Genomic DNA, 24,822 nt, shown 5'->3' with positions numbered 1-24,822 from the left:
AGGTTAAGAAAAGTTTTAAGACATGCAATCACAATTGGCTATCCAGTAAATAAAAATATGTTGTTTCCTTTCTCCATAAGGATAGGAAATACTGCACTGAAACCATTACATACAGTGGGGCAAAAAAGTATTTAGTCAGCCATCAATTGTGCAAGTTCTCCCACTTAAAAAGATGAGAGAGGCCTGTAATTTTCATCATAGGTATACCTCAACTATGAGAGAAAAAATGGGGGAAAAAATCCAGAAAATCACATTGTCTGATTTTTAAAGAATTTATTTGCAAATCATGGTGGAAAATAAGTATTTGGCCAATATCAAAAGTTCATCTCAATACTTTGGTATATATCCTTTGTTGGCAATGACAGAGGTCAAACGTTTTCTGTAAGTCTTCACAAGGTTTTCACACACTGTTGCTGGTATTTTGGCCCATTCCTCCATGCAGATCTCCTCTAGAGCAGTGATGTTTTGGGGCTGTCACTGGGCAACATGGACTTTCAACTCCCTCCAAAGATTTTCCATGGGGTTGAGATCTGGAGACTGGCTAGGCCACTCCAGGACCTTGAAATGCTTCTTACGAAGCCACTCCTTCGTTGCCTGGGCGGTGTGTTTGGGATCATTGCCATGCTGAAAGACCCAGCCACGTTTCATCTTCAGTGCCCTTGCTGATGGAAGGAGGTGTTCACTCAAAATCTCACAATACATGGCCCCATTCATTCTTTCCTTTACACGGATCAGTTGTCCTGGTCCCTTTGCAGAAAAACAGCCCCAAAGCATGATGTTTCCACCCCCATGCTTCACAGTAGGTATGGTGTTCTTTGGATGCAACTTAGCATTCTCTCTCCTCCAAACACGACGAGTTGAGTTTAGACAAAAATGTTCTACTTTGGTTTCATCTGACCATATGACATTCTCCCAATCCTCTTCTGGATCATCCAAATGCTCTCTAGCAAACTTCAGACGGGCCCAGACATGTACTGGCTTAAGCAGGGGGATACATCTGGCACTGCAGGATTTGAGTCCCTGGTGGCATAGTGTGTTACTGATGGTAGCCTTTGTTACTTTGGCCCCAGCTCTCTGCAGGTCATTCACTAGGTCCCCCCATGTGGTTCTTGGATTTTTGCTCACCGTTCTTGTGATCATTTTGACCCCACAGGTGAGATCTTGCATGGAGCCCCAGATCAAGGGAGATTATCAGTGGTCTTGTATGTCTTCCATTTTCTAATTATTGCTCCCACAGTTGATTTCTTCACACCAAGCTACTTGCCTATTGCAGATTCAGTCTTCCCAGCCTGCTGCAGGTCTACAATTTTGTTTCTGGTGTCCTTCAACAGCTCTTTGGCCTTGACCATAGTGGAGTTTGGAGTGTGACTGTTTGAGGTTGTGGACAGGTGTCTTTTATACTGATAACAAGGTCAAACAGGTGCCATTACTACAGGTAACGAGTGGAGGACAGAGGAGCCTCTTAAAGAAGTAGTTACAGGTCTGTGAGAGCCAGACATCTTGCTTGTTTGTAGGTGACCAAGTACTTATTTTCCACCATGATTTGCAAATAAATTCTTTAAAAATCAGACAATGTGATTTTCTGGATTTTTTTTCTCATTTTGTCTCTCATAGTTGAGGTATACCTATGATGAAAAGTACAGGCCTCTCTCATCTTTTTAAGTGGGAGAACCTGCACAATTGGTGGCTGACTAAATACTTTTTTGTCCCACTGTAAATAAATAGCCATTTTACTGACCTCTCTTTTAATAGCCACTAAAATAATGATTCTATTTTTGTTCTCCAGACAAGCAAGGATTAAAAAAATGCATATTAAAAATTATATGAATAGCAGCCATAAATAAGAAGAAATACAAAGAGAGCACCACATTCACCTAGACTTGTTAATTCTCTAAGAAACAAATGTGATTAATTACAACCCCATATGAAGTATCTCCCCTAGGGATTTTTCTAACAGCAACAATAACAAAAATAAATATAACTTGGCAGGGGGGAAAAAGTACAACTATATTTAAGAAAGCTTCATTCTTAGAATTGCAATTACATTGGAAGGAAATAAACATACATGGAAAACATAACAAATTGTTCTAAGATAATGAAACAATTAAATCTGAAATAAAATATGGTAAGAGTGATGTCTATATGCAGCCTAAGAATACTGAAGGGATTAAAAGGCCTTTAAATGAGTATAGCTAATATTGGCCACAGAGGTAGGAAGACAGGAGCTCTCACTTTAATTTCACTGTATTTAATACTTGGAAGGACCCCCAAATATACAAAAACCAATAATCTCCCAAGCCGTAATAAGGTTTATGTTTGGTAAAGTAAACTTTACTCTCTCTTTAGACTTCATTCTCTTACGGCAACATGTGGTACAGAGTTTGGACAATGCCCCTCTAAAAAAAACCTAGAGACAAAAAGGATGTCAAGTATTTGAAAAGATGCCTCTTTTCAGATCAAATGTGTCAGCATTTGAATCATTTTGAAGGTAACAAAGTACAATGTTTTTAATAAATAAAAGATAACAATACATGCAGATAAAAGCTAACTCTACAATTTCATAAATATATGCTTAAAATATATTTTTCTAAGAAAGAGGCATTAGATTTAACATTGTTCAAATGTTGAGATGACAATGAACTACAGTTTTACACTTCAATCATATGAGATTGTCTTTCCATAATGCATATTTTTATTTCTGTTTTGCACTAGATTTAGGAAAATAACAGACATTACAACATGGCAAAAGATCACTGACTACAGTAGTATTCCTTGGCAGGTGTAAGACAGTAATTTCTGCTTTTACTATAACTTTTTCTTTTAATCGTTATTCTCCTGCCCTATGTATGCACGTCTTCAAGTCAGTCTTGGCTCCTGGCAACTCCCTGGACAATTCTGAGGTTCAATTGGCAAGATTTTCAAAAGTGGTTTGCCACTGTCTTCTTTGTAGGGCTGAGAGAGAAGGACTCACCCAGCTGGCTTTGTGCCTAAGGCAGGACTAGAACTCCCAGTCTCCCAGTTTCTAGTCCGGTACCTTACCTTAATCACTACACCAGATTTGCTCTCATCATCTGCCTTATAAAGTTGGCTTAATATTTCTTATTTATTCTTCATACCAGCTTTTAAAATACTGATATATAGAGAGAGAACCATTTGTTCTTTGCTTAAAACCAGCATAAAGAACAAGATTTGTTCTACATCAAAGAATCCTTTTCTGTGTTGAAAGAGATACTAACAATCATACAATATTCCTCCAATGCACTTGAAATAATCTAATACAAGGAAAGTTGGGATCTGATTTTTGTAACTGTTTTCTAGTTTTGAAAAAAAAAATACTAGTAGCCTCTATGTTTTTAATTATAAGAGACATTTTATTGTAGATGTTTTAATATTGTACTATCCAAACTTTATTCATTAAAAATAGTTTAGATAGATGAAACTGATACCTTAACATAATTTATTTAAAAAAACTTGTAAATAATTTAAAAAAAGACAGATACTACCTTGTTGAGTTTCCCAAGAGAAGATATGAGATCTGCCCATTCACTTGAAGATTCAAAGTTCCTCAAAGCTTTATCAATTGCTGAAGAATAATTTCTGTATCTATAATCACCAAGCAACTCCTGCTCTTCGGGATCCATTTTAAATGGTCATATCAAAATGCTCTGAGGAACTAAAAGCAAAATTGTGATAAGTTTGCATCTTATAGATATGTCTGTAAATGTTTTTAATAAAAAATGGAAAACTGAAAGTAAAATTAAGAAATATCTTATTTTTATGCTCAGAATAAAATGCTAAACTCTACAAAAAAGTTGAAATACTATGGCTTTGGTATAGTTCAGTATTCAGAATGCTCAATATGTGTAAATATTGCTCACTTTACTTTCATATACAACTGTGGAATTAAGAGGCTTACTCATAAATTATTTTACTGTAAATGGTCATATAATATTATATTCTGAAAGCATGTTCATATAAGTAAGTGCATATTTTATTTTCTACCTGTGCTTTATTTTTGTAAATATTCAGAGAAATAACAGAGATAATTTTAGTAAACTAATTACCACTAAATTGAAATTATTTTATTTCATGGAATTACATATAAATAAGCACTAAACATTTTCTTCATGTATTAACGACCAAGTTAATGTTTAACTTAAAGAAAATATCATGTAATGTCAATACCAGAAAATGATTTCTTAGATTGAGACAGAGAGCAGCATCTAATTACTTAAGAAAGTATCATTTACATCTTCATTATGTGATTTTTAGGAAAATACATTTTAAATCAATAAAACTTATCAGGGAGAACAATCTCTTAAAACCTTTTCATAGCATGAACTATTGTCACCTTCTAGTATGCCTAGCAGGGATGGCTCCAGGAGGCAAGGCACCGATACTTGAGTGGATGAGAGAATGTAATTGAAGTTGTTAGTTTGAATTAATGACATTGAACACAAATTTAGAGTTCGCCCACGCTCTTGTAAAAAAATTGGATAAGCAGCTTTGGTTACACATATCAATTGATTACAGCAGTGCGCTATGTGTTTGGATAACTTCAAAAACTTCTGTGAATTCAGAAAATTACATGCAATTATTTACTATGTACTACTCCCTTGTTATAACAACTTCCTTGGCTGCCAGTTGGTTTCCAGACACAATTCTGGAATGAAATTAGTTGAAAGGCCAGCTTCTCCAGTATGTTCTTCAGCAAAGGCTGTTCTTTTTCTACCTGACAGAAAAACAATAAAGTATTTTCAGAAGCTGGGCCCAGGTACTGAATTCTGTTATGAGAGAAGCTGGCTAAGTCTATTATTTACTTTTCTATTGGCAATCCTGCTTGGTCAGGTCTTTCGTCTTGTTGAGATGACATGTTCATGTGCTGTGAGGTTTTTTTATGCTGTTTTAATCTGCTTTTGTTATAACTGGATTACTCTTTTGATAATAATTGCTTTTAGTAGCGATTCTTATATAGCAATGTATAATATTATTATTAAGACTCCAACTATTGTGGAATGATGAAGTAAGTTTTTATATAGGAGGGTTTTTATATAAGTTTTTATATAAGGCTAATTATATAAGAGTAGATGCATATGCTGGATTGGGTCTTAGAAGCTACTGGGAATCCTGAGTGACTGCCCAAATTAGTCTAAAGCAGTGATGGCAAACCTACGACACACGTGTCAAAGGTGATACACCACAATGTTTTGGGTGACATGCCAGCATTCACCAACACTCAAACAACTATTCTTCCTGTTTGAGTTACCAAAGAAACTGAGTTTGTTTTACTCATATTTCATTTTTGTAATTATTTGACATTTCTTCATATACATAGCACCACACGATTGGACTGTATTTTTTTAAAAATAAATGAATATGTAAAGAATTGTTTCTCTTTTGTTGGGGGGGGGGGTCACAGGCCAGCAGTCAAGTTAGGCATTTTCTGAATTTTTGACATGTCAAGCTCAAAAGGTTCACCATCGCTGGTCTAAAGTCTGAAAATCAGTGTGACTGGACTCCAGCTACCCTATGATGGACACAAGGTATACACAGATCTACTGGTATATTTCTGAATAGATGCTATGAATGGTACACCTTCCTTTCTTATTTGTTTCTACTCTCTAGTCTGAGAGCTATACAGGCAGGTGTTAATTTGTCTGAGTGTGGTAGATTTATGAGTGCAGTAGAATGCTTGGGTGGATTTATTTATTAATTATTAAACTTGTATGCCGCCCATCTCCCCCAACGGGTGGCTCTGGGCAGCTCACAATAACAAAAAAGGAAAAAACACCAATCCCTCCAACAATGGCTAAAATCCATAAATACTTAAAATAGAAACATACATTAAAAATGTCCTAAAAACTCCCTATAAATTTTAGCCCTAAAACCTTCCAGATGCTGGGGGGAGCCAAACCCATCACCCCACCAGCCATCTCCACAGATGCGAGCCCCCATCTGGCCCCCGGAAAATTTATGTTCAGTAATTATTATTTAAAAGTAGAAACAAAATTATTCCCCACACACATTGATAATAGTGGATTTTTTATATGGAAGGACAACAAACCACAAATTTTTTATTGAAGGGCAGAAGAGCTATTTTATGAATAATAGCAGACTGATAATGTAACATCTAAATATTATTACAATACATTTTCTCTGCCCACTTTTCTCCGTTTTGCTTACACATAGGAAACCCTGCGCTATATGGAGTGATCCAAGGCCCTGCAGAAATCAGATCAGCTCTAAAGAGCTTGTTTAATGGAGTTGAACAGTTTTTTTCTTCAAGCGACTTCAACATTTTTCCTAGATTTTCAACGGCAGCTGTAATAAATTATGTAGCTAACATTGGTGTGTAAACAAGGCAAAGTAGATAAAAAACAATGCTCTGATTAGCAGTAACAGCTCTCCTCTCTTTCCTGTTGACAGGCTGCCGCCTCCTACACAGCAAACAAAACCCAACAGCTGTTATACAGCCACACCGACCATAACAGCTGGTAACCCGCCAGGGCCAGCAGGCACCCTGTAGAATCTCGGAATCACCGGACACACCAGCATACCTGCCCATGTGTCCACACAACAAAAGGCAAGCAATGGAAGGGCTTCCAGATCTGGGCTGCAACAACCTGGACGATTTTTGAGCCCAGATTTAGCAGTCCTAGAAAAGAGGATGGCGGAGAGCTCCTTCCCCGCCCATTTGTTTTGTCCTCTGGAGCAAGTGGGAAGGATGGCACCCTCAGATACCATCTGCTCCCATAAGGGGAAGTAATGCTTCGAACTGGCGGCGGCGTACTCCACCTGAACGAGAGGAGACCGGGGCGGCGGAGGAGGCGAAGGGTCCTCTGCGGGAAAGGAAGGCGAGAAGGGGGATTCCTGTCTCTCACCCCGCCAATAAATCTCGCAGCCTCCATTTCAACACCCAGAAAAAGCAGGAGGTACTGCATGCTGCGTTTCCCCAAACCAGCACCTTCCGCAACTGCCCAGCTTTCTTTCCGACTCACCGTCTGAAAAAGGTCGGCGCGGAACACCCAAACTGGCCTCCGCAGCTCCCTTTTGCACAGCCGCTGGACCCGCAGGGACGACGTGTCCCACGGCTGGGCGGGACTGAGGTAACAGCCGGGAAATAAGTGGGAGGGAGCAGAAGCAGGAAGGAGAAGCGGAGCACAGCACAGAAGAGCGCGTCCCCGGGGTGGCTGGACTTGGGAGAGTCACGCTTCTCCCTCTCCCTTCCGCAGCCGGGTTGGGGAACTACCACTTTTCAAGAGCGGCCCTGGAGAGCTGGAAAGCGTGGTGGTGATTTCGGATTGATCACTATCTCGGAAAGGTGGTAAGAAAGCTTGTTGTGCATACGTCATTCCCGTTCCTAATTTAGTGACGCGAAGACTGACTCGCCTGTAGTTGGACCCAAAGACACGCCGACCCTCCCCGGAAAGATGGTACATTCGTAAAGCGTGTCTCTGGGCTTTTGTTCGGTTCCATCTGCTGTCGGAACAGGAGACTGCAACAAATTGTGAAAAGTTGTTTTGATAGAACTGCGGTAGTATTTGAGGCCAGATCTGCGCAGGTGGATTTGAGAGCATCGACCTGTATAATTATAAATAGGCTTCCCTTAAACCCAGCTACGCTGCTTCCGGTTCTATCCCCCGTTGAATAGCGGCAGGAATGTTATAGACACTTTGTATTCTGTTTCTTCCTTGTGTTTATTTTTCCTACTTTTTTTAAAAAAAATGTAAGCCTCCCAAAGCCGTTTGAAATTGGAATATTTGAAATAAATAAATAAATAAATAAATAAGTATTGATTAAATACATAAATAAAATAAATACATATTGCACAAATAGCAACATTTATCATGTTTTGCAGAGTGACTACAGAAAAGCGCTGATTTTTTATAACAACTAGCGCACAGCCTGGACAGTGTGTTAATGATAGTCTTTTGAATGTATTTGGAGAGCATTTTTGTTCTCTTCTGAATAGAAAAGAACTTGCGTCACATATTTGTGATGGCAGGGTGTTTGGGACAATTCTAACTTCTTTTTAGAAATAAATAGAGGAATATATGGTTTGTTCTTTATGATATAACCTATTAGTTTGCCCATACTATATGTTTCTATAATCTTCTGTGTACATTATTTGATTCTAAAAAATAAGCACTAAATTTTGGATGCCTGAAAAGTTGTTATCTGATTTCTGTCCCACCTACTCAAGTATTCAAGGGGCTAACAGGAATTAAAATACAAAATATATAGCCCATTATACAATTACTATCTCTACCTCTGTCAATATACTAACCCAGAGTCTGGAGGCTGTTTGGGTATGGAGAGGAACAGATTTTGGCTCAGTCCTGATAAAGACTGGGTGTTTGTGGCTGTTTGGCATGTTCACAGTCGGTCTTGGATGGGGTTGAATTTCTCAAAGGCAGGTGTACAACTTGGGGGTCCTCCTGGACTCGCAGCTACTGCTCTATTAGCAGGTGGCAGCTGCGGCCAGGAGGTTCATATTGTACACCAGTTGTGCCCTTTCCTCAACTGGGAGGCCCTTCAGATGGTCATTAACACCTTGATTACCTCATGACTGGAGTACTGCAATACACTCTACATGGGGCTGACCTTGAAGACTATTCAAAAGCTACAACTGGTGCAAAATGCAGTGGTGTGAACAGTGACCAGCACTTCCTGTTATGCCCATGTGTCATTCTTGCTCTGTGAGCTACATTGGTTGCCAGTCACTTCTGGGTGCAATTAAAGGTGCTAATTGTCACTTATAAAGCCCTTTATGGCATAGGCCCTGGTTATCCGCGGGGCCACTTATCTCCAATCATTTCTATCTGCCCAGTACAATTCTATGCATGTCTATTTGCAATTTATTTATATAATGTTTAGTAAAGCTTGCTTGCTTGGACTTTACATTCAGAGTTGCTGATAGGTAAATAATAGCATTTGGGGATGTTTGATGATGACGAAATAGTTATTAAAGCTGGAGTATTTAAGCTGTGAAATATTCAACCTGTATATTTGTAAATACTGTAAACTATTACAAAATGCTAATAGGTATTATACAGCACCTCCCAAAGAAAACAAGATTGAACACTGCACCATGAACTTTTCACTGCTTGAAAAGGTGTTTCTCCATCCAGAAGACTTTCATTAGTCAGGCCCTGGAGGGTCTGAGTCTATCATTTTTCAGTTTAAACTTTAGAACCATATATTAGTTCAAATATAATACATAGGGTGGCTGTACATGAATGTTTTTATCTTTATTAAACCACAATGAACTTTTCTGTAGGCTGTGAAAAAACAATTATCTAAATATTATTAAAGTGACCTGTTCTAGTCTAGTGTTCTATTATCCTGGATCATGTTGTACTCTTGTGAATTCCCCTTATTGACATTTTTGATGAATTACCTATACATTGCATTGGTACCTGAAGTTTTTTTTTCTTTTTGAAATCAAGAATAATTGCTTGTTATTTTTGCAATCAAGTACTGTAATATACATTACCTGCCTACATTCTCTGATAGAAGTGTTGCTTAATAAGCTCCCTGCCTCCGATGGGCTTAAGTCTACACTCATAGTAGTAAGTAAACCATATTACAGTCATTGACAAATTCAAAAAGAAAACAAATCCTGAGACAACGAACAAGAACCATAATAAAATTTAATAATTATAAAAATGTTGTGGTCAGACTGTGGTATTTTTACCAATAGCAATACAAATCATAGCCATTTTCAGAGAAATAAAATCACATTGATCAGACAGTAACAATTATAAATAAAATGGATCCAGATAGTTGGGGAGTTATTAACTGCAACCAGTTATTTTTAAAATAAGGGCAATATGACAAAATGTGGGTTAATGTTTCAGGAACTCCTTTACTACAGGGGCAGTCTTTGTTCAGCTGGGATGCTCTATAATCTCCCCTCAAAATAGCTGTTGGACAGGCATTTAATCTTGCCAGAGTTACAGCTCTTCTGAATTTGGGAATTGTTACTTGGCTTAAATATCTAGCTGGTTTGAAAAACGGTGTATGACTTCCCAAGAACATATCTTTGGATATGGCAGCTAGATCTGATTGGCAGCATTTTTTGGAAGTGGTTTGCTATTGCCATTTACCTAGGGCTAGAGAGGGACTGGCCCAAGGTCACTTACTGGCTTTATGCCTAAAGCAGGATTAGAACTCAGTCTCCCAGATTCTAGCCTGATGCCTTTAACCACTACACCAAAGGCTTTTGCTCCCAGTTAGAGGCAGACTGAAATGCTAAATCTGGCCCAGTGGTCAAAAGAAGTGGTGATGTCAGGAAGCAGGACTTCGAAGAAGGGAAGCCCCATAAGAGCTGCTCTTTGAAAGGTATTTCCATGCTCAGAAGGAACAAGTGAGCCATATTTTTGCACTGAGGAAGCATCAGATGATAAGTCTGACTCACATTGATGGCAGCTTTCATGCACAGTCTTGTGCAAGGTATGCTTACCAAGCACAAACCTTCCCTCTCACATTTTGCAAAGATATTAATAGTGGTTTCAAATTATGGATTCAAAGAAAGTTGTTACACATTGTGCAACCCAGGAAGCAGCTCTCTATGTAATACATATAAACTAAGCCTTACCTTGTCTTTACCTTTCTATTCTCCAGATTATCATTTAAATAAACTGACGAAATTCATCTGAATTAATTTTTAATTCAGACCTTTTTGTGAAAGCCCCAACAGGAAAAAAAAAAAGGAAATTTCAACACCGCATCCTGTGCAGGTCAAAACTCCTAGCTGCGGTTTTTTGCTGCAGCTGGTTCTTCCATGACTTAAAGGCTGCTATATATGACTGTATACACACCTCTATTACTGTGATGTGAAGAAGTACTAGTACCTTTCTCAAAAATATGTATGCCATTTTAATATTTTTATTTACTTAAAACAAAAACAACTTTCTGATACTAACATTTTGATACCTGTCTGCACTCATATAGGCTCTTTAAAAAAGGGGGAAATCTACTTGTCTATTTTTTTCCTTTTTAAATTTTGTGTTTGCATATGTATATAAATGCATATTGTTATAAATTTTCTTGAATGTCAAGTAGCATATCTACACATATTTTCAGAAGAAATGTTTAAGTCATACAAGATTGGCCTGTTACTGTTGCAGTTTATCCATATAGATCAGTGTTTCTCAACCTTGTCAATTTTAAGATGTGTGGATTTCAACTCCCAGAATTCCCTAGCCAGCAAGAGTGGCTGGGGAATTCTGGGAACTGAAGTCCACACATCTTAAAGTTGACAAGGTTGAGAAACATTGATACAGACGTTGGGTGAGAAGGTGTACGTACTATACTTTCTGCACAGTGTGAATTATTGTATTTCACATTTGAATTTTCTTGCTTTTGAGGCAGGGATGGCAAACAGCTCTTACAATGTTGCTGCATCAGATTCTCCAATGTCCCTCACTATTTGCCATACTTACTACTGCTGTTGGGAGCTGTAGTTCACCTATACTGGAAAGCCAGAGATCCCTACCTCTGCTTTAAAAAACATACACACTGCCCGTAGTTGTTTGTGATTAATGGGGTAAAAAGACATTTGTACTGAAACCATACATAGCCACCAAAATTAGTTAATCATAACCTTTATTTACTATTTTATATAGTCAAAATTTGTGTTTAAGCTGACACAATTAATACATTACAGAAAATGACCTTTACCAAAAGAGAAGATTATGCATATGTGCCTTCTAAATCTTTAAGAGTGAATTATTTTAGAACCCAATATTGTAAAGCTGCCCAAATCAGAGAAAAGTGAGAATCCTGAAGGCTGTTATTAAGGTACAACACTAATTATCACCCACAGCAGAAGATTAATCAGTGATCTTATTAAGCAACAGGGTGCTCTTTATCTCAATCCACTGTATGTTGGTTTTCACTTCCACAGCATAGGAGCCTGGCATAACTGCTACAGCAGATACTTGTAGCAAAGAGCTTTATAGCATCTATAATTTCCAGTGCTTAATACAGAAGCATAATAGTAGAGTTACCATTTCTGAACTTTCTTTTCACTAACAAATTGGCCATGTGGCTCAGTGGCACCAGTGGGTAAAAGGGCTAAGTAGACTGGAGTCTCAGCTCCCTCATCTGGGGTTTTTGGGGCCCTGGGACCTGCCATATCTGTTCTGACCCACCCAGGACAGCAGGCATTCAGGAGAATACCATCATCTTTCCTTGTCTCATTCAACAATCTTGCCTGAATTCTTGATAAAACCGTCACTCCAATTTTGGATACTCCATAAGCAGTATTTGGCCAGCCTTCCTTCTCATGCACTCCCTTCTTGGTATCTTCCACAAATTTTTCCATGAGTTTCACTAGCTCCTCTTCGGTGATTATGTCACTCCGAAATTTCTGCTGCAGGTCCTGGTTACACCTGGACAATGCTGAAGCACCATTCATGCTAGATACATTGACTACTCTTCCTATTCCAAGATAAAACATATTACAGGAGATGAAACTATTATCTATTTTTTTTTCAATTTCATTCATTTTGTAACAATACAATATTTATCCACAAAGAAAATAAGGCTTTATTATCTCAAATAATGATCAGTGAATCAGCTAGCTTTGCCTTCCCTCTTTGAACCCTCCCAATAAAATATTGTGTGTGGCAAGCTTTTTCTATTTGTGGAGACTCTTCATGTGTGTGAGAATCCTGAAATATTGGAATGCTCAGTTGGTGAAGAGCCTCCATGGACAGAGAGCCTTTCCACAGCAGATGCTGGAAAATAAGGCTAGCATGCTGAATAAACAGACTTATATAAGCGTACACACACATACATTTATGATTATTGAATCTAGATTTCTATGTAGCTGTAAGTGCATGTGTGACAGATAATGGTTGTCATCTATATGCAAATGGAAATCAATTAGCTTTCCAAATGATTTATTTTACAGACAATTTTAATGAGTAGTGATTTAATCAATGTTGATTGTTTTACCCTGGAACTGCCATTTTTGCCAAGTTATGAAAGCTAGCTATACCACATATCACCTGGACACAATTATTGGGAGAAAAATCTCCAGGATTCATTTCAATGGAAATTGACCACCTCAGTTTACAATAGATTATAAATACCTCTGTAGGGCAGATGCATTTAAACTCTGTTGTCTAATCTAGACATAGGTATATAATATGTATATAAAATAATTTAAATGACTATAATTCAAAACCACATTATAAAGCAGAACAAAATTCAGCCTAAGCCTAATTAAAAGCAGCTCAGTTCAAAGTCCATTCAAAATCTGGCATTGAGGTGGCAATGTACAATATCTGGAGGACATTCTTCAAGATATGGTTTTAAGCAGAACTATGAGTATTATTTACAGTTTGATGCAGAATATATTTATTCAATGATTTTATTTCATAAGAGTCAACATGTAGTGGGCTTGAATTGCTTTTTGTTTTTGCTCAGCCTTCACCTCCAGTTTGGTTATTTTCTAAACGTGTCTTCATTTACCAACTAGCTAAACAGAATTCCTTGAAAATAATTCCCATTCATTTCAATGAGATTAGTATCAGAGATATAAAGTATAACCTAACGTTTCTAGAAGCACCATGTTTTGTGTTCCTGACTTAAAAGTGGAAAGGGATATTACTGAATTTAAAGACCTAAGCTTAAGGAAGAGTTGATCATGTGTTTTTCTGTTTCTTTCATTCCAGAACATTACTTATTAAAAACCTTAATTAATCTTTAATACTACTCCACCCCCCAGTATGTGCTTACCATTCGGTTTCAGTAACGGCAGCAGTTCTCTGCAAGCATTCCTGGTTGCAAAAAAGTTGGTTCTCAGTGTGACTTCTGCTTGTACAGCAAATGGGGTTGTATCTGCAACTTTTTTTTCAAAATGGAAGAAAACAGAAGTCAAGATTCCCAATATGTATTTATAGGAAAACGTTGTATAACAGCAAGAGATGAAGCACTGTAAAAGTTTAAATATTACATAGGTGGAATGATGCCAGCAAAAATTGAAATGGATACTCAGCAGTGCCTAACCAGCTTTTATCTGCATGCAAGACAAAATGCATGTTATAATAAAATGACTCTCAAATATCATTAGGAGAAAGAATTACTGAGACTTTAAGTCAATAGTTCTGAAAATGTTCCTGGGAATATTTCCAATTGAACAGGTCTTAATTTTGAACAGATGTACTGTATATAATATTACATGAACATTAGTAATAAGCCAGTATTCAGAATTACAGTATAAACCTCTGTGACTCCACGCAAACCCTTTGGTCTAGACTTCCTCTTTTCTTCACACACCTGGAAAAAGAATGTGTCATGAAAAGTGTCCCCTTCCATGATTCCTAACTTGTACTGAAGTATAAAACTATAGCTTAAAATAATCTCTAGTAAATTGCTAAGCTGCTCAGTTTCAAATTATGGTTCACAGATTTGCTTGTTTAACAAATTAGGGTACAATTTAAAATATTTTCTGATTTGTGTACAATGCAAGCCTGGAACAACCCTTCCAGGTGGACAAGAAAAAGAAAGTGCAGACTTCCTAACTGGCTGCAAATTGTGGTGGAAGCAGAGCATCAATTGTCTATTGAATCTCACAAGTTGTATATACATGTGAATCTATAAACTGGTACAGGTTATATATTCAGACAACAACATTCAAAATGGGCACCCAAACTACATAAAGATCTACTGAAAGACAACTGAATGATACTCCATATTACAGGATAAAAATATTTACTCTAATATTTTAAGCAGTTAAAATATCCAGCAATGACAGACTTTAAGTTTTAATTTGTAACTTCTATTGTTACAATAGTGAAAGCCAGAAAATCTGGTTGATTTTCATCTGTTCTGGTGGACTTTCATCTGTTTTCAGTCTTCCTTGTGTATTACATGGTTTAGTATTACTTATAATGCATATGATCCAATAATAAATTTGCAGCATATTTGTGCTACATATTCACCTTCCCAACAGAAAAAATGAAAGACCTGCAAAAATATTCAGCTGTTTTAATTCTGCAATTTTACTCTCTACAGAGCTGTGGCCAAAGCCTTTGATCTGTCATTCATCCAATTTCACATTCAATGATTTACATTTAGGTTACCTTTGAAAGCAATCCCAGCGTTGTTGACTAGCACATCCAATCCTCCATATTTTTCCTTGAGAAAATCACGGAGAGTTTGGATACTCTCCAGATCAGTGATATCCAGCTTGTGGAAAAGTGGTTTTAATCCTTCTTCCTGAAGTTGTATCACCGCTGCTTTGCCTCGTTCAGGGTCCCGAGCTGTCAAATACACATCCCCAGAGAACTGCTTGCATAGAGCCCTCACAATAGCCAAACCAATGCCTTTGTTGGATCCAGTCACCACAGCTACTCGTGTACTAGACATTTTGCCTAAAATTAAATGCCAAAATATATCAACAGGAAAACTAATATAACACCTGGCGAAGTGAAGGTTTTCTAAAAAATTCAATTCAGCTGTTTAATTTGCTTTTTTTTTTTTTTTTTTACTGACCGTAGTTTTAGTGTTTTAGTATTCGGTACAGTGCTTCTAATTTCAAATCTATAGGCGAATATGTGTAGTTCAGGGTTGAACTGTGGAGTCCTTGGAGTTCTAAGCTTTGTTCTTTTCTTGCAAACATTTCATTACATAAACAGAAAACAAACCCCATCCTATTCTAGCACTGACAATGTTACCTAGCCAGGTAATGAAACATTTGCAAGAAAAGAACCAAGCTCAGAGAAACCCAAGGACTCCACAATTTCAAATCTACCTGTAGTACTTTTAAAGGGGGGTAGGACACCTCTAGAAATAATCAGGACTATAGTTTTAATATAATACGTTTTAAATGTATTGTAGGTCAGTTTAGGTGCATGATATAAAACTCAAATATAATTAGAAGACTAGATTGAGCCCATCCGTTTCAATTATTCTCCACTAAAAATATAAAAAGGCAAACTGGGTAGAGTAGAGCTTCCAACCAGTGGGGACTGGATGTCGAGAATAGATTTAAATGAAAACCTAGCAATATATTTTTTAGGATTACTTAACATTTGAGTATTCTATGTGCCAACAAGTCGCTTTCGACTCCTAGCGACCGCATATTGTAGATATATTTCTTCCATGCCGATCTATCCCTAATCTGTTCAGCATTAAAACACATCGTCCTTTTAAGCGAATATAAACTCTACCAGCCAAATCGAAGCCACGCAAGAGAAATTCAGAATAAGAAAAAGCCCTGAAAGGTCGGAAATTCATAACTTAACTTGCAACATTCGATTACACGCTCCAATAACCAAGAACCTCTCTCCTGGGCTGCAAGGTTATCTAGATACACGCAGCATCCCTCCCGTTTCACTCGGGAGTAAAAAGACTACCATTTTATCAATTACCAAGAGTGCATAAAACATAAAGCACTCGGTACCCTTGAGCAAAGATTAGAATATGTCGCATAACCAACCACATATCAGAAGGTGTGGTTATTCAACTTCTGACATCTGCACAACGGTTCTGAACTGTTTGCAGAGGCTCCGAATTCTTTAAAAGCAAGGACCTACTGAGTTAGAAATGCACGTTAGAGAATAAAATCCTGCAACAAAGCTGACGAGAAGGGAAGAGAGAAAATATTTATAGGGAAATTAAGCCGCAATCCTGCTTTACCTTTCTCAGCTGCACGAACACCGTCAACTGCTCTCCCCAGCACCGTAGGAGAAGAACGGCTCTTTATCCAATGAGAAACGCGCCTCCGACGGACTTTCCTTTCTCCCAAAAGGCGACTGGCGGAGGACCGCCTCTTCCGCTTTCTTGCTACGCGAGCGAAGGTTGGTGACTTTTGAGTTAGATAGTGCAACGAGGAAAAATGTGGCTGCAGATTGGGGATATCGAAGCATGAATGGGCTACGGGAGGGTTGAAGATTAGCTGGGAAATAATAAATAACTCTTGAGTATAAGGATTAGGAAATAAAGCCCGTTCCTAATCCTTATGCTCAAGAGTTCTTCCTATCAAATTTTGGATGGTTTATTCCTGGAAAGGCTGTAGTGCTCCGTCGGCTTACTGAAGAGAAAGCCTCTCTGAGCCCATTTGGAATTGTGGTTAGACAAACATGAATGTAGATCTTAATATATTTTTGATTTAAGTGAACATTTATATTTTCCGTAATTCCTGCCGTTTAAGCACATCCCCTAAATAACATTTAACAGTATGAAAAGAGCCCTACAGCTCTTGTTAGATGTGGCTAAAGGATGCCAGGAGCTGTCGTTCAGAAGATACTTGCAGAATCATACTTTACCCTATTTTAGAGCAAAATAAGCCGAAACTGGCAAAATGATTCCTGCAGTGGTCAAACAGATTGAGGATCCACAAACATATTGAGGACTTAGAGCACTTCTGATGTAACTCCCTAGAAACATTTACTCACCAGCAACCATATGTCTGGCTTTAAAGAAGCATTTTGTGGCTGCCTAAAGTATAGTACTGCACTATGTGGAATGTATTTTGGTCCTTTTTCCTTTGCATTTTTCATTTTTCAAATGTTAAATATACATCACACATGCAAGTTTCTTCTCAACATATTTGGAAATAGGACATAAGGTATTTTTGCAATCAAAATAATTTTAAGAACTACATTTGCTTTTCTGTTTTCAGTTTATGTACAGATTTCCAAAGAACTTTAAAATGAAGAAAGGCAGAGGCCGAACTTGCCGAAAGAGATACAGAAAACAATCTAGAGCTTTTTATTCATGGGGTGGTAATATGATTAACCATATTAATATACAAGCACACATATTTTTGTTCATGGCAACAGTGTTATTAATGATTCCTACATGATTGCCCACATAAATGTTGAATGATTTTAATTTTATTTCTCCTTAAACCATATCCTATTTGTATTAGATATTTGTTTTGTTGCACTGATGTTGGATGGCCTTTAGGATCATTAGTTTTATTTTTTGTATTATATTCTAAGATCAGTGATAAATGGCAACACTGAAATATACAATTTAAAAGTAAAGAACTCTGCCATGCTATTATTCAAGCAAGCCAAAGTTTTTGTCCACTTATTTCATCATCTCTGTTTTGTAGTGTGACTCTGTAGTATTGAGCAATATATTGTTATGAAATAACCTTGTGTATAAACCTGTATACCTTAATATGATATGTGATTATTTTCTTTTCTGTTTAGTAAATTTAAATCATAAAAATGAATATATACTTCTCAAGAAGTGGTTGAAAGAAAAAGGCTACAAGGATAATAACTTAAGGCCAGCACTGTTTTCAGGTAATGTTCTAATAGCTTTTCTAGAAATTTTGAGTAGTGAAAGTTTGCAAGAAAGGCGATCCCTTTATCTTAATGTGAATAGCCACAGAGAGGCCACATGCACTTATTAACAAGGCAATGATTAATAAGTGATGGTTTGGTAGTTTCAAACCATTACATCTTCATTCCACTGCAGGATTCCTTTAGTTATGAGAGTGTGTAGACTTATTTCGGTGGACAATAGATATTTATCACAATAATTTTAACTGAATTAATTTGGTTGAGACTACTATCGCTAGTTGGTTACATCTGAAGACAACTTGAATGTGCAATAATAGGATGCTAAAACCCCCAAGGCTCTTCAGACTTGAATGGGATGGTAATGTATGAGATGAAAAACCTCTAACTTGTAAGGGCTCAGTATCCCATGACTTTTGTAGAAATATTGTTGAAAATTGATTTATAAAGTCTACAAAACCTAGTCTGGGGCGCTTGGCATATCATGCTGTGATGTTCCAGGAGATTATGGGAGAGTTAGATGGTAACAGTCATTCAAGGGAGCAAGCCTGCATAGAGGATGGAAAATCATTCTTAATATCCTGTGTAGGGGCACTGGTTAGAGATTGGGCATACGGACAATAGTGGCCCTGTAGGTTAGAGTCAACCAAGTCTTTCTGAGAAGTTTTGGATCATCTTGCTGGAAGAGAGAAGTATGAAGTGCCACTGGAGTGTTCCTGATTTGTACACTTGGTTCCGCATTATAATCTTCATTAGGGAGCTTAAAAGAATACTGTTCAATAAGAGTGGATAGAGCCATTTGAGTGGGATGTGGACTCCGAACAGTTTGGCCAGTAATGGAGTACGATTGATCAGTGGGGGCATGTGAGCAGGAATTCATATCATTATTTGGTCGTCAGCTAGATAGGATGTACTTCACGTGTATTAGAGATCTTAGCAGAAACAGCAGTATCATTTCCACTGCTGAACAAAGTAGCAAGATCTTGTTTTAGCTTCTGCAAACTCTGAAAAATGGTGACTTGTTCATTCTTAGACAGAAGAGCAAAAGAATTCCTGACTTCAGTTTCTTCTATTGAAACCAAAGAAGGTGAAAGGGTTAAGTCATTCTAAAAAGCAGTCTGCTCTTGGCTGTGAAAGGACATTGTCTCCTTGCAGAAAGGCCAGTTCTTATCTAAATTTCCTTTTGCTAGACAAAATGTTTGTTGGTGGGGAAACAACTTTGTCCCTGCAGCAGTTAGCCTATTTAAGGCCAAAGTTCTTGGTTTGCTATTATAAGGATCTCAGATGTGTATTTACAAAAATGTCTCAGTCCTTGAATATATACAAACAAAATTCTTAAAATCAAGAATACACATCCCATACTCAACTTCTTATGCAATTACAAGATTAGAACAAGGTTGTATCTAAATCAAGGCCTGGGAAAGGTTATGTCATGACAGTATGTGACCAGTTTCATCCTTATTGGGATTCATCAGGCACACTTAGCCAGATCTTATTCTGTGGGGTTCCAATCCTCTACTAGGAATTGAACTCCTGAACCACTGCACTTCAGGTAGCTGTATATAATGCATTAGCTTTAGGAGCTATCCAGGTCCTACTACTCAGTGATGTTGCAGGAAGGGATATATAAAATCTATCAAAATGATATATGCAGTCCAACTTCTTCTAAGCTCTCAGAAAAGTTTACCGATGTTATGTTATCTGATTACCCCATGTATGAGATAAACTAAGCATTTAAAATGTATCACTTTGAGATGGTGTCAGTTTAAAGTCTCATCTCTTCTTAATCCCCACTTGACGTTATTACTGAGAATCAGATTATTCCGTGGGTAAGTCACACAGCAGACAGCATGCTTCGGGGGAGGAACTTACTGGGGGACCTGATTGGGCTTTTGTTTTTACTTGCTTCAATTTATGGAATAGTTAATGTCCAGTTAAATAATGAGACAAAGTTCATTAGAGAGCAAAAAAGAAATTTATTTATTTATTTACTTACTTACTTACTTACTTACTGAATTTATATGCTGCCCATCTCCCCCAGAGGGCGACTCTGGGCGGCTCACAATGAAAATCCAAAACAGTAAAAACATATAAATATTCATATTAAAATTAGCTAATAAGAATTCTATGTTAAAAGACTATATACAATTCAAGATGATGGGAGGGAGCAGTATCGATTATCCCACCAGCCAATTCCAACAATGCAAGCCCCCAGTATAAATAATTCAAGAAAGTAAAACGAGGAAATGCATGCTGTATCACCCTGTTAACAGGAAAAAGAGAGAGCGAGGACTTGATCTGTTGCAATCAGTGACCTCAAATAGAAGATTGTTTCCTTCATTCTGTTGGTGGCCCTCTTAATGAGAGTCATTTAAGATCTTGATTTACGCTTTTTGCTTCATATCTACGCTGTGAAGCAGAATTGATTGGATCTAAATTCCAGCAAATAAAATGGCAGGTAATAATACAATGCCTTCTCAAACCACCTATACATGCATGCACTACCTTAAAGATATAGTCATTTTTTCATGACAGTCCAGAAGTGATGGCATTGCAATATCTATATTGACAGATGGAGGACTAGCTTTTCCTTATGTTCAGTAAGTAGCATAAAATGGCTGACCTTACATGTCAGTCTACACTCTTGCATATTCCATGTACTGCTGTCACTGGTGAGTCTGCCTCTCACAAGCTTCCTTAGTGAGGAACAATTAGTATGGCATGTGCATCTGCCTTGCCAATTTCTCAATATCCTTTTGTTTTAACAGATACAAAGCTAGAAATAATCCTGAAAAAATTCCCAGAAAACCTTTTGAAGACATCTCCTGTAAAGGGAGAGTTGTATAAGTTTGTTGTTGTTTAGTCGTTAAGTCGTGTCCGAATCTTCGTGACCACATGAACCATATTGCGCCAGGCCTTCCTGTCCTTCACTGCCTCCCTGAGTTTGCTCAGTTTCATGCTCATTGCTTCAGTGATGCTATCTAACCATCTCATCCTCTGCCGTCCTCTTCTCCTTTTGCCTTCAATCTTTCCCAGCATCAGGGTCTTCTCCAAAGAGATCTCTCTTCGCATTAGGTGACCAAAATATCTGAGCTTGAGCTTCATTATCGATCCTTCCAATGAGCAATCAGGGTTGATTTCCTTTAAGATTGACTGGTTTGACCTCCTAGCAGTCCAGGGGACTCTCAAGAGTCTTCTCCAGCACCACAGTTCAAAGGCATCAATTCTTCGGCGCTTGGCCTTTTTTATGGTCCAGCTCTCACAGCCATACATTACTACTGGAAAAACCATAGCTTTGACTATGCGGATCTTTGTCGGCAAGGTGACGTCTCTGCTTTTTAATATGCTATCTAGGCTTGCCATAGCTTTCCTCCCAAGGAGCAAGCGTCTTTTAATTTCATGGCTGCAGTCTCCGTCTGCGGTGATCTTGGAGCCCAAATAAATGAAGTCTGTTACTGCTTCCATTTCTACCCCTTCTATTTGCCAGGAATTGATGGGTCCAGATGCCATGATCTTAGTTTTTTAATGTTGAGTTTCAAGCCAGCTTTTGCACTCTCCTCTTTCACCCTCATCAAGAGGCTCTTTAGTTCTTCTTCACTTTCTGCCATTAGGGTGGTATCATCCGCATATCTGAGGTTGTTGATGATTCTCCCTGCAATCTTAATTCCGGCTTGTGATTCTTCCAGCCTGGCATTTCTCATGATGTACTCTGCATATAGGTTAAATAAGCAGGGTGACAGTATACAGCCTTGTTGTACACCTTTCCCTATTTTGAACCAATCGGTTGTTCCATGACCGGTTCTAACTGTTGCTTCTTGGCCCGCATACAGATTTCTCAGGAGACAGGTAAGGTGGTCTGGAATTCCCATCTCTTTAAGAATTTGCCACAGTTTGTTGTGATCCACACAATCAAAGGCTTTTGCATAGTCAATGAAGCAGAAGTAGATATTTTTCTGGAACTCTCGTGCTTTCTCCATGATCCAGCGAATGTTGGCGATTTGATCTCTAGTTCCTCTGCCTCTTCGAAACCCAGCTTGTACATCCGGTAGTTCTCGGTTCATGTATTGCTGAAGCCTAGCTTGTAGGATTTTGAGCATAACCTTGCTAGCATGTGAAATGAGTGCAATTGTGCGATAGTTTGAGCATTCTTTGGCGTTGCCCTTCTTTGGAATTGGAACGTAAACTGACCTTTTCCAATCCCGTGGCCACTGTTGCGTTTTCCAAACTTGCTGGCATATTGAGTGCAGCACTTTAACACCATCATCTTTTAGTATTTTAAATAACTCAGCTGGAATACTGTCATCTCCACTAGCTTTGTTGTTAGCAATGCTTCCTAAGGCCCACTTGACTTCACTCTCTAGGATGTCTGGCTCAAGGTCAGTGATCACACCAGCGTGGACATCAGGGACATTAAGATCTTTCTTGTATAGTTCTTCTGTGTATTCTTGCCACCTCTTCTTAATCTCTTCTGCTTCTGTTAGGTCCCTGCCTTTTTTGTCCTTTATCATGCCCATCTTTGCACTAAACGTTCCTTTCATATCTCCAATTTTCTTGTAGAGATCTCTAGTCTTCCCCATTCTATTGTTTTCCTCAATTTCTTTGCATTGTTCATTTAAGAAGGCCTTCTTATCTCTCCTGGCTATTCTCTGGAAATCTGCATTCAGTTGCTTATATCTTTCCCTTTCACCCTTGCTTTTTGCATTCCTTCTTTCCACAGCTATTTGTAAAGCCTCATCAGACAGCCATTTTGCTTTCTTGCATTTCTTTTTCTTTGGGATGGTTTTAGTTGCTGCCTCCTGTACAATGTTACGGACCTCCGTCCATAGTTCTTCAGGCACTCTGTCTACCAAATCTAATCCTCTAAATCTATTCATCACCTTCACTGTGTACTCACAAGGAATATGATCTAAGTCATACCTGAGTGGTCTAGTGGTTTTCCCTACATTCTTCAATTTAAGCCTAAAATTTGCAGTAAGAAGCTCATGATCTGAGCCACAGTCAGCTCCTGGTCTTGTTTTTGCTGTCTGTATAGAGCTTCTCCATCTTTGGCTGCAAAGTATATAATCAATCTGGTTTCGGTATTGACCATCTGGTGATGTCCATGTGTAGAGTCGTCTCTTGTGTTGTTGGAAAAGAGTGTTTGCTATGACTAGCTTGTTCTCTTGACAGAACTCTATTAGCCTTTGCCCTGCTTCATTTTGTACTCCAAGGCCAAATTTGCCTGTTATTCCGATTACTCCTTGACTTCCTACTTTAGCATTCCAATCCCCTATGATGAAAAGGACATCTTTTTTTGGTGCTAGTTCTAGAAGGTGTTGTAGGTCTTCATAGAAGCGGTCAACTTCAGCTTCTTCAGCATCAGTGGTTGGGGCATAGACTTGGATGACTGTGATATTGAATGGTTTGCCTTGGATACGCACTGAGATCATTCTGTCGTTTTTGAGGTTGTACCCCATTACTGCCTTTCCCACTCTCTTATTGACTATGAGTGCAACTCCATTTCTTCTAAGGGTTTCTTGCCCACAGTAGTAGATATAATGGTCACCCGAATTAAATTCACCCATTCCCGTCCATTTCAGTTCGCTGATTCCCAAGATGTCGACGTTCAATCTTGTCATCTCATGTTTGACCACATCCAGCTTGCCTTGGTTCATAGATCTTACATTCCAGGTGCCTATACAATATTGTTCTTTACAGCATTGGACCTTCTTTTCGCTTCCAGATACATCCACAGCTGAACGTCCTTTCGGCTTTGGCCCAGCCGCTTCACTCTTTCTGGAGCTACTTGGAATTGCCCTCCGCTCTTCCCCAGTAGCATATTGGACACCTTCCGACCTGAGGGGCTCATCTTCCGGCGTCATATCTTTTAGCCTTTTAACATTGTCCATGGGGTTTTCTTGGCAAGGATACTGGAGTGGGTTGCCATTTCCTTCTCCAGTGGACCACATTTTGTCAGAACTCTCTGTCATGACCTGTCCGTCTTGGGTGGCCCTGCACGGTATAGCTCATGGCTTCACTGAGTTACGCAAGCCCCTTCGCCACGACAAGGCAGTGATCCATGAAGGGGTGTATAAGTTTACAAGTCATGAATAAGAGGGCAGGTCTTCTTGTGCATTGGTAACAAAGAATAAAAAGCAAACGATAACATCATAATGGTGCCCGGTAGGGGGTTAGATTTGATTTGTTTCTCCTGAATAGTGGCTCCATCCTGGTGACTTCTGTCTGCAAAATGATGTGCTGCAAAATTGAGCACTGTGTGAAAAGCAAGTCTTAATATGGCATGAAGAAGTCAACAGCTCAGTGGGAAAAAAAGCAGCATGTTTGTAGGACAACTGCAAGTTTTTAGGTTCATAATCACTTCCTGGATTTTTAGTTCTTAAAAATACTCTTGAACTGCCCTTGGACATGTGTATATGTTCACACTGAAGTCTAATGAATTAGATTGAAGATAATTATACATTTCATAATGAAGATTGTAAACTGTGACAACATAATTGTATTGGTGGAGGGATTACAACAGTTCTTCCTCTCAAGCTTCCAGAAGGGGTTG

At 38.4% G+C, this 24,822-nt stretch overlaps 3 protein-coding genes across 9 annotated transcripts in view; 1 reads left to right on the top strand and 2 right to left on the bottom strand.

The window, feature by feature from the left end:
* The window catches only part of DOP1B (DOP1 leucine zipper like protein B), a 60,018-nt gene extending 52,886 nt beyond the window's left edge, over positions 1-7,132 (bottom strand). For 3 of the 5 annotated variants that reach the window (XM_007423325.4, XM_015887236.3, XM_007423326.4), the window contains exons 1-2: positions 6,999-7,132; positions 3,504-3,673 (exon numbers count right to left, since the gene is read on the bottom strand). In XM_007423325.4, coding sequence (XP_007423387.2) covers positions 3,504-3,641 — 138 coding nt within the window. In that variant the 5' untranslated portion in view covers positions 3,642-3,673; positions 6,999-7,132. Of the gene's footprint in view, positions 1-3,503; positions 3,674-4,351; positions 4,733-6,998 lie in introns of all 5 variants that reach the window. The other 2 variants (XM_025163481.2, XM_088144667.1) reach the window with 2 other exon arrangements.
* A 53-nt stretch (positions 7,133-7,185) lies between these two features.
* The window catches only part of SETD4 (SET domain containing 4), a 28,920-nt gene continuing 11,283 nt past the window's right edge, over positions 7,186-24,822 (top strand). For 2 of the 3 annotated variants that reach the window (XM_088144670.1, XM_088144668.1), the window contains exons 1-3: positions 16,678-16,817; positions 17,642-17,744; positions 18,180-18,275. In XM_088144670.1, coding sequence (XP_088000796.1) covers positions 17,645-17,744; positions 18,180-18,275 — 196 coding nt within the window. In that variant the 5' untranslated portion in view covers positions 16,678-16,817; positions 17,642-17,644. Of the gene's footprint in view, positions 7,325-16,665; positions 16,818-17,641; positions 17,745-18,179; positions 18,276-24,822 lie in introns of those variants that run through there. The other variant, XM_088144669.1, reaches the window with a different exon arrangement.
* Positions 9,638-16,758, bottom strand: LOC103066276 (carbonyl reductase [NADPH] 1). Its single transcript, XM_007423324.3, has 4 exons — positions 16,657-16,758; positions 15,099-15,389; positions 13,753-13,860; positions 9,638-12,447 (listed from the first exon to the last, which is right to left on the bottom strand). The coding sequence occupies exons 2-4, from the start codon at positions 15,382-15,384 to the stop codon at positions 12,011-12,013; spliced, it is 831 nt and encodes a 276-aa protein (XP_007423386.1). The 5' UTR covers positions 15,385-15,389; positions 16,657-16,758; the 3' UTR covers positions 9,638-12,010.

Source organism: Python bivittatus, unplaced genomic scaffold (genome assembly GCF_059951505.1).
Source record: "Python bivittatus isolate LINGU-HERP-01145 unplaced genomic scaffold, Pbiv_v1 ctg000350_np1212, whole genome shotgun sequence".
NCBI lineage: Eukaryota > Metazoa > Chordata > Lepidosauria > Squamata > Pythonidae > Python > Python bivittatus.
This window is presented reverse-complemented; position numbering and strand designations above follow the sequence as displayed.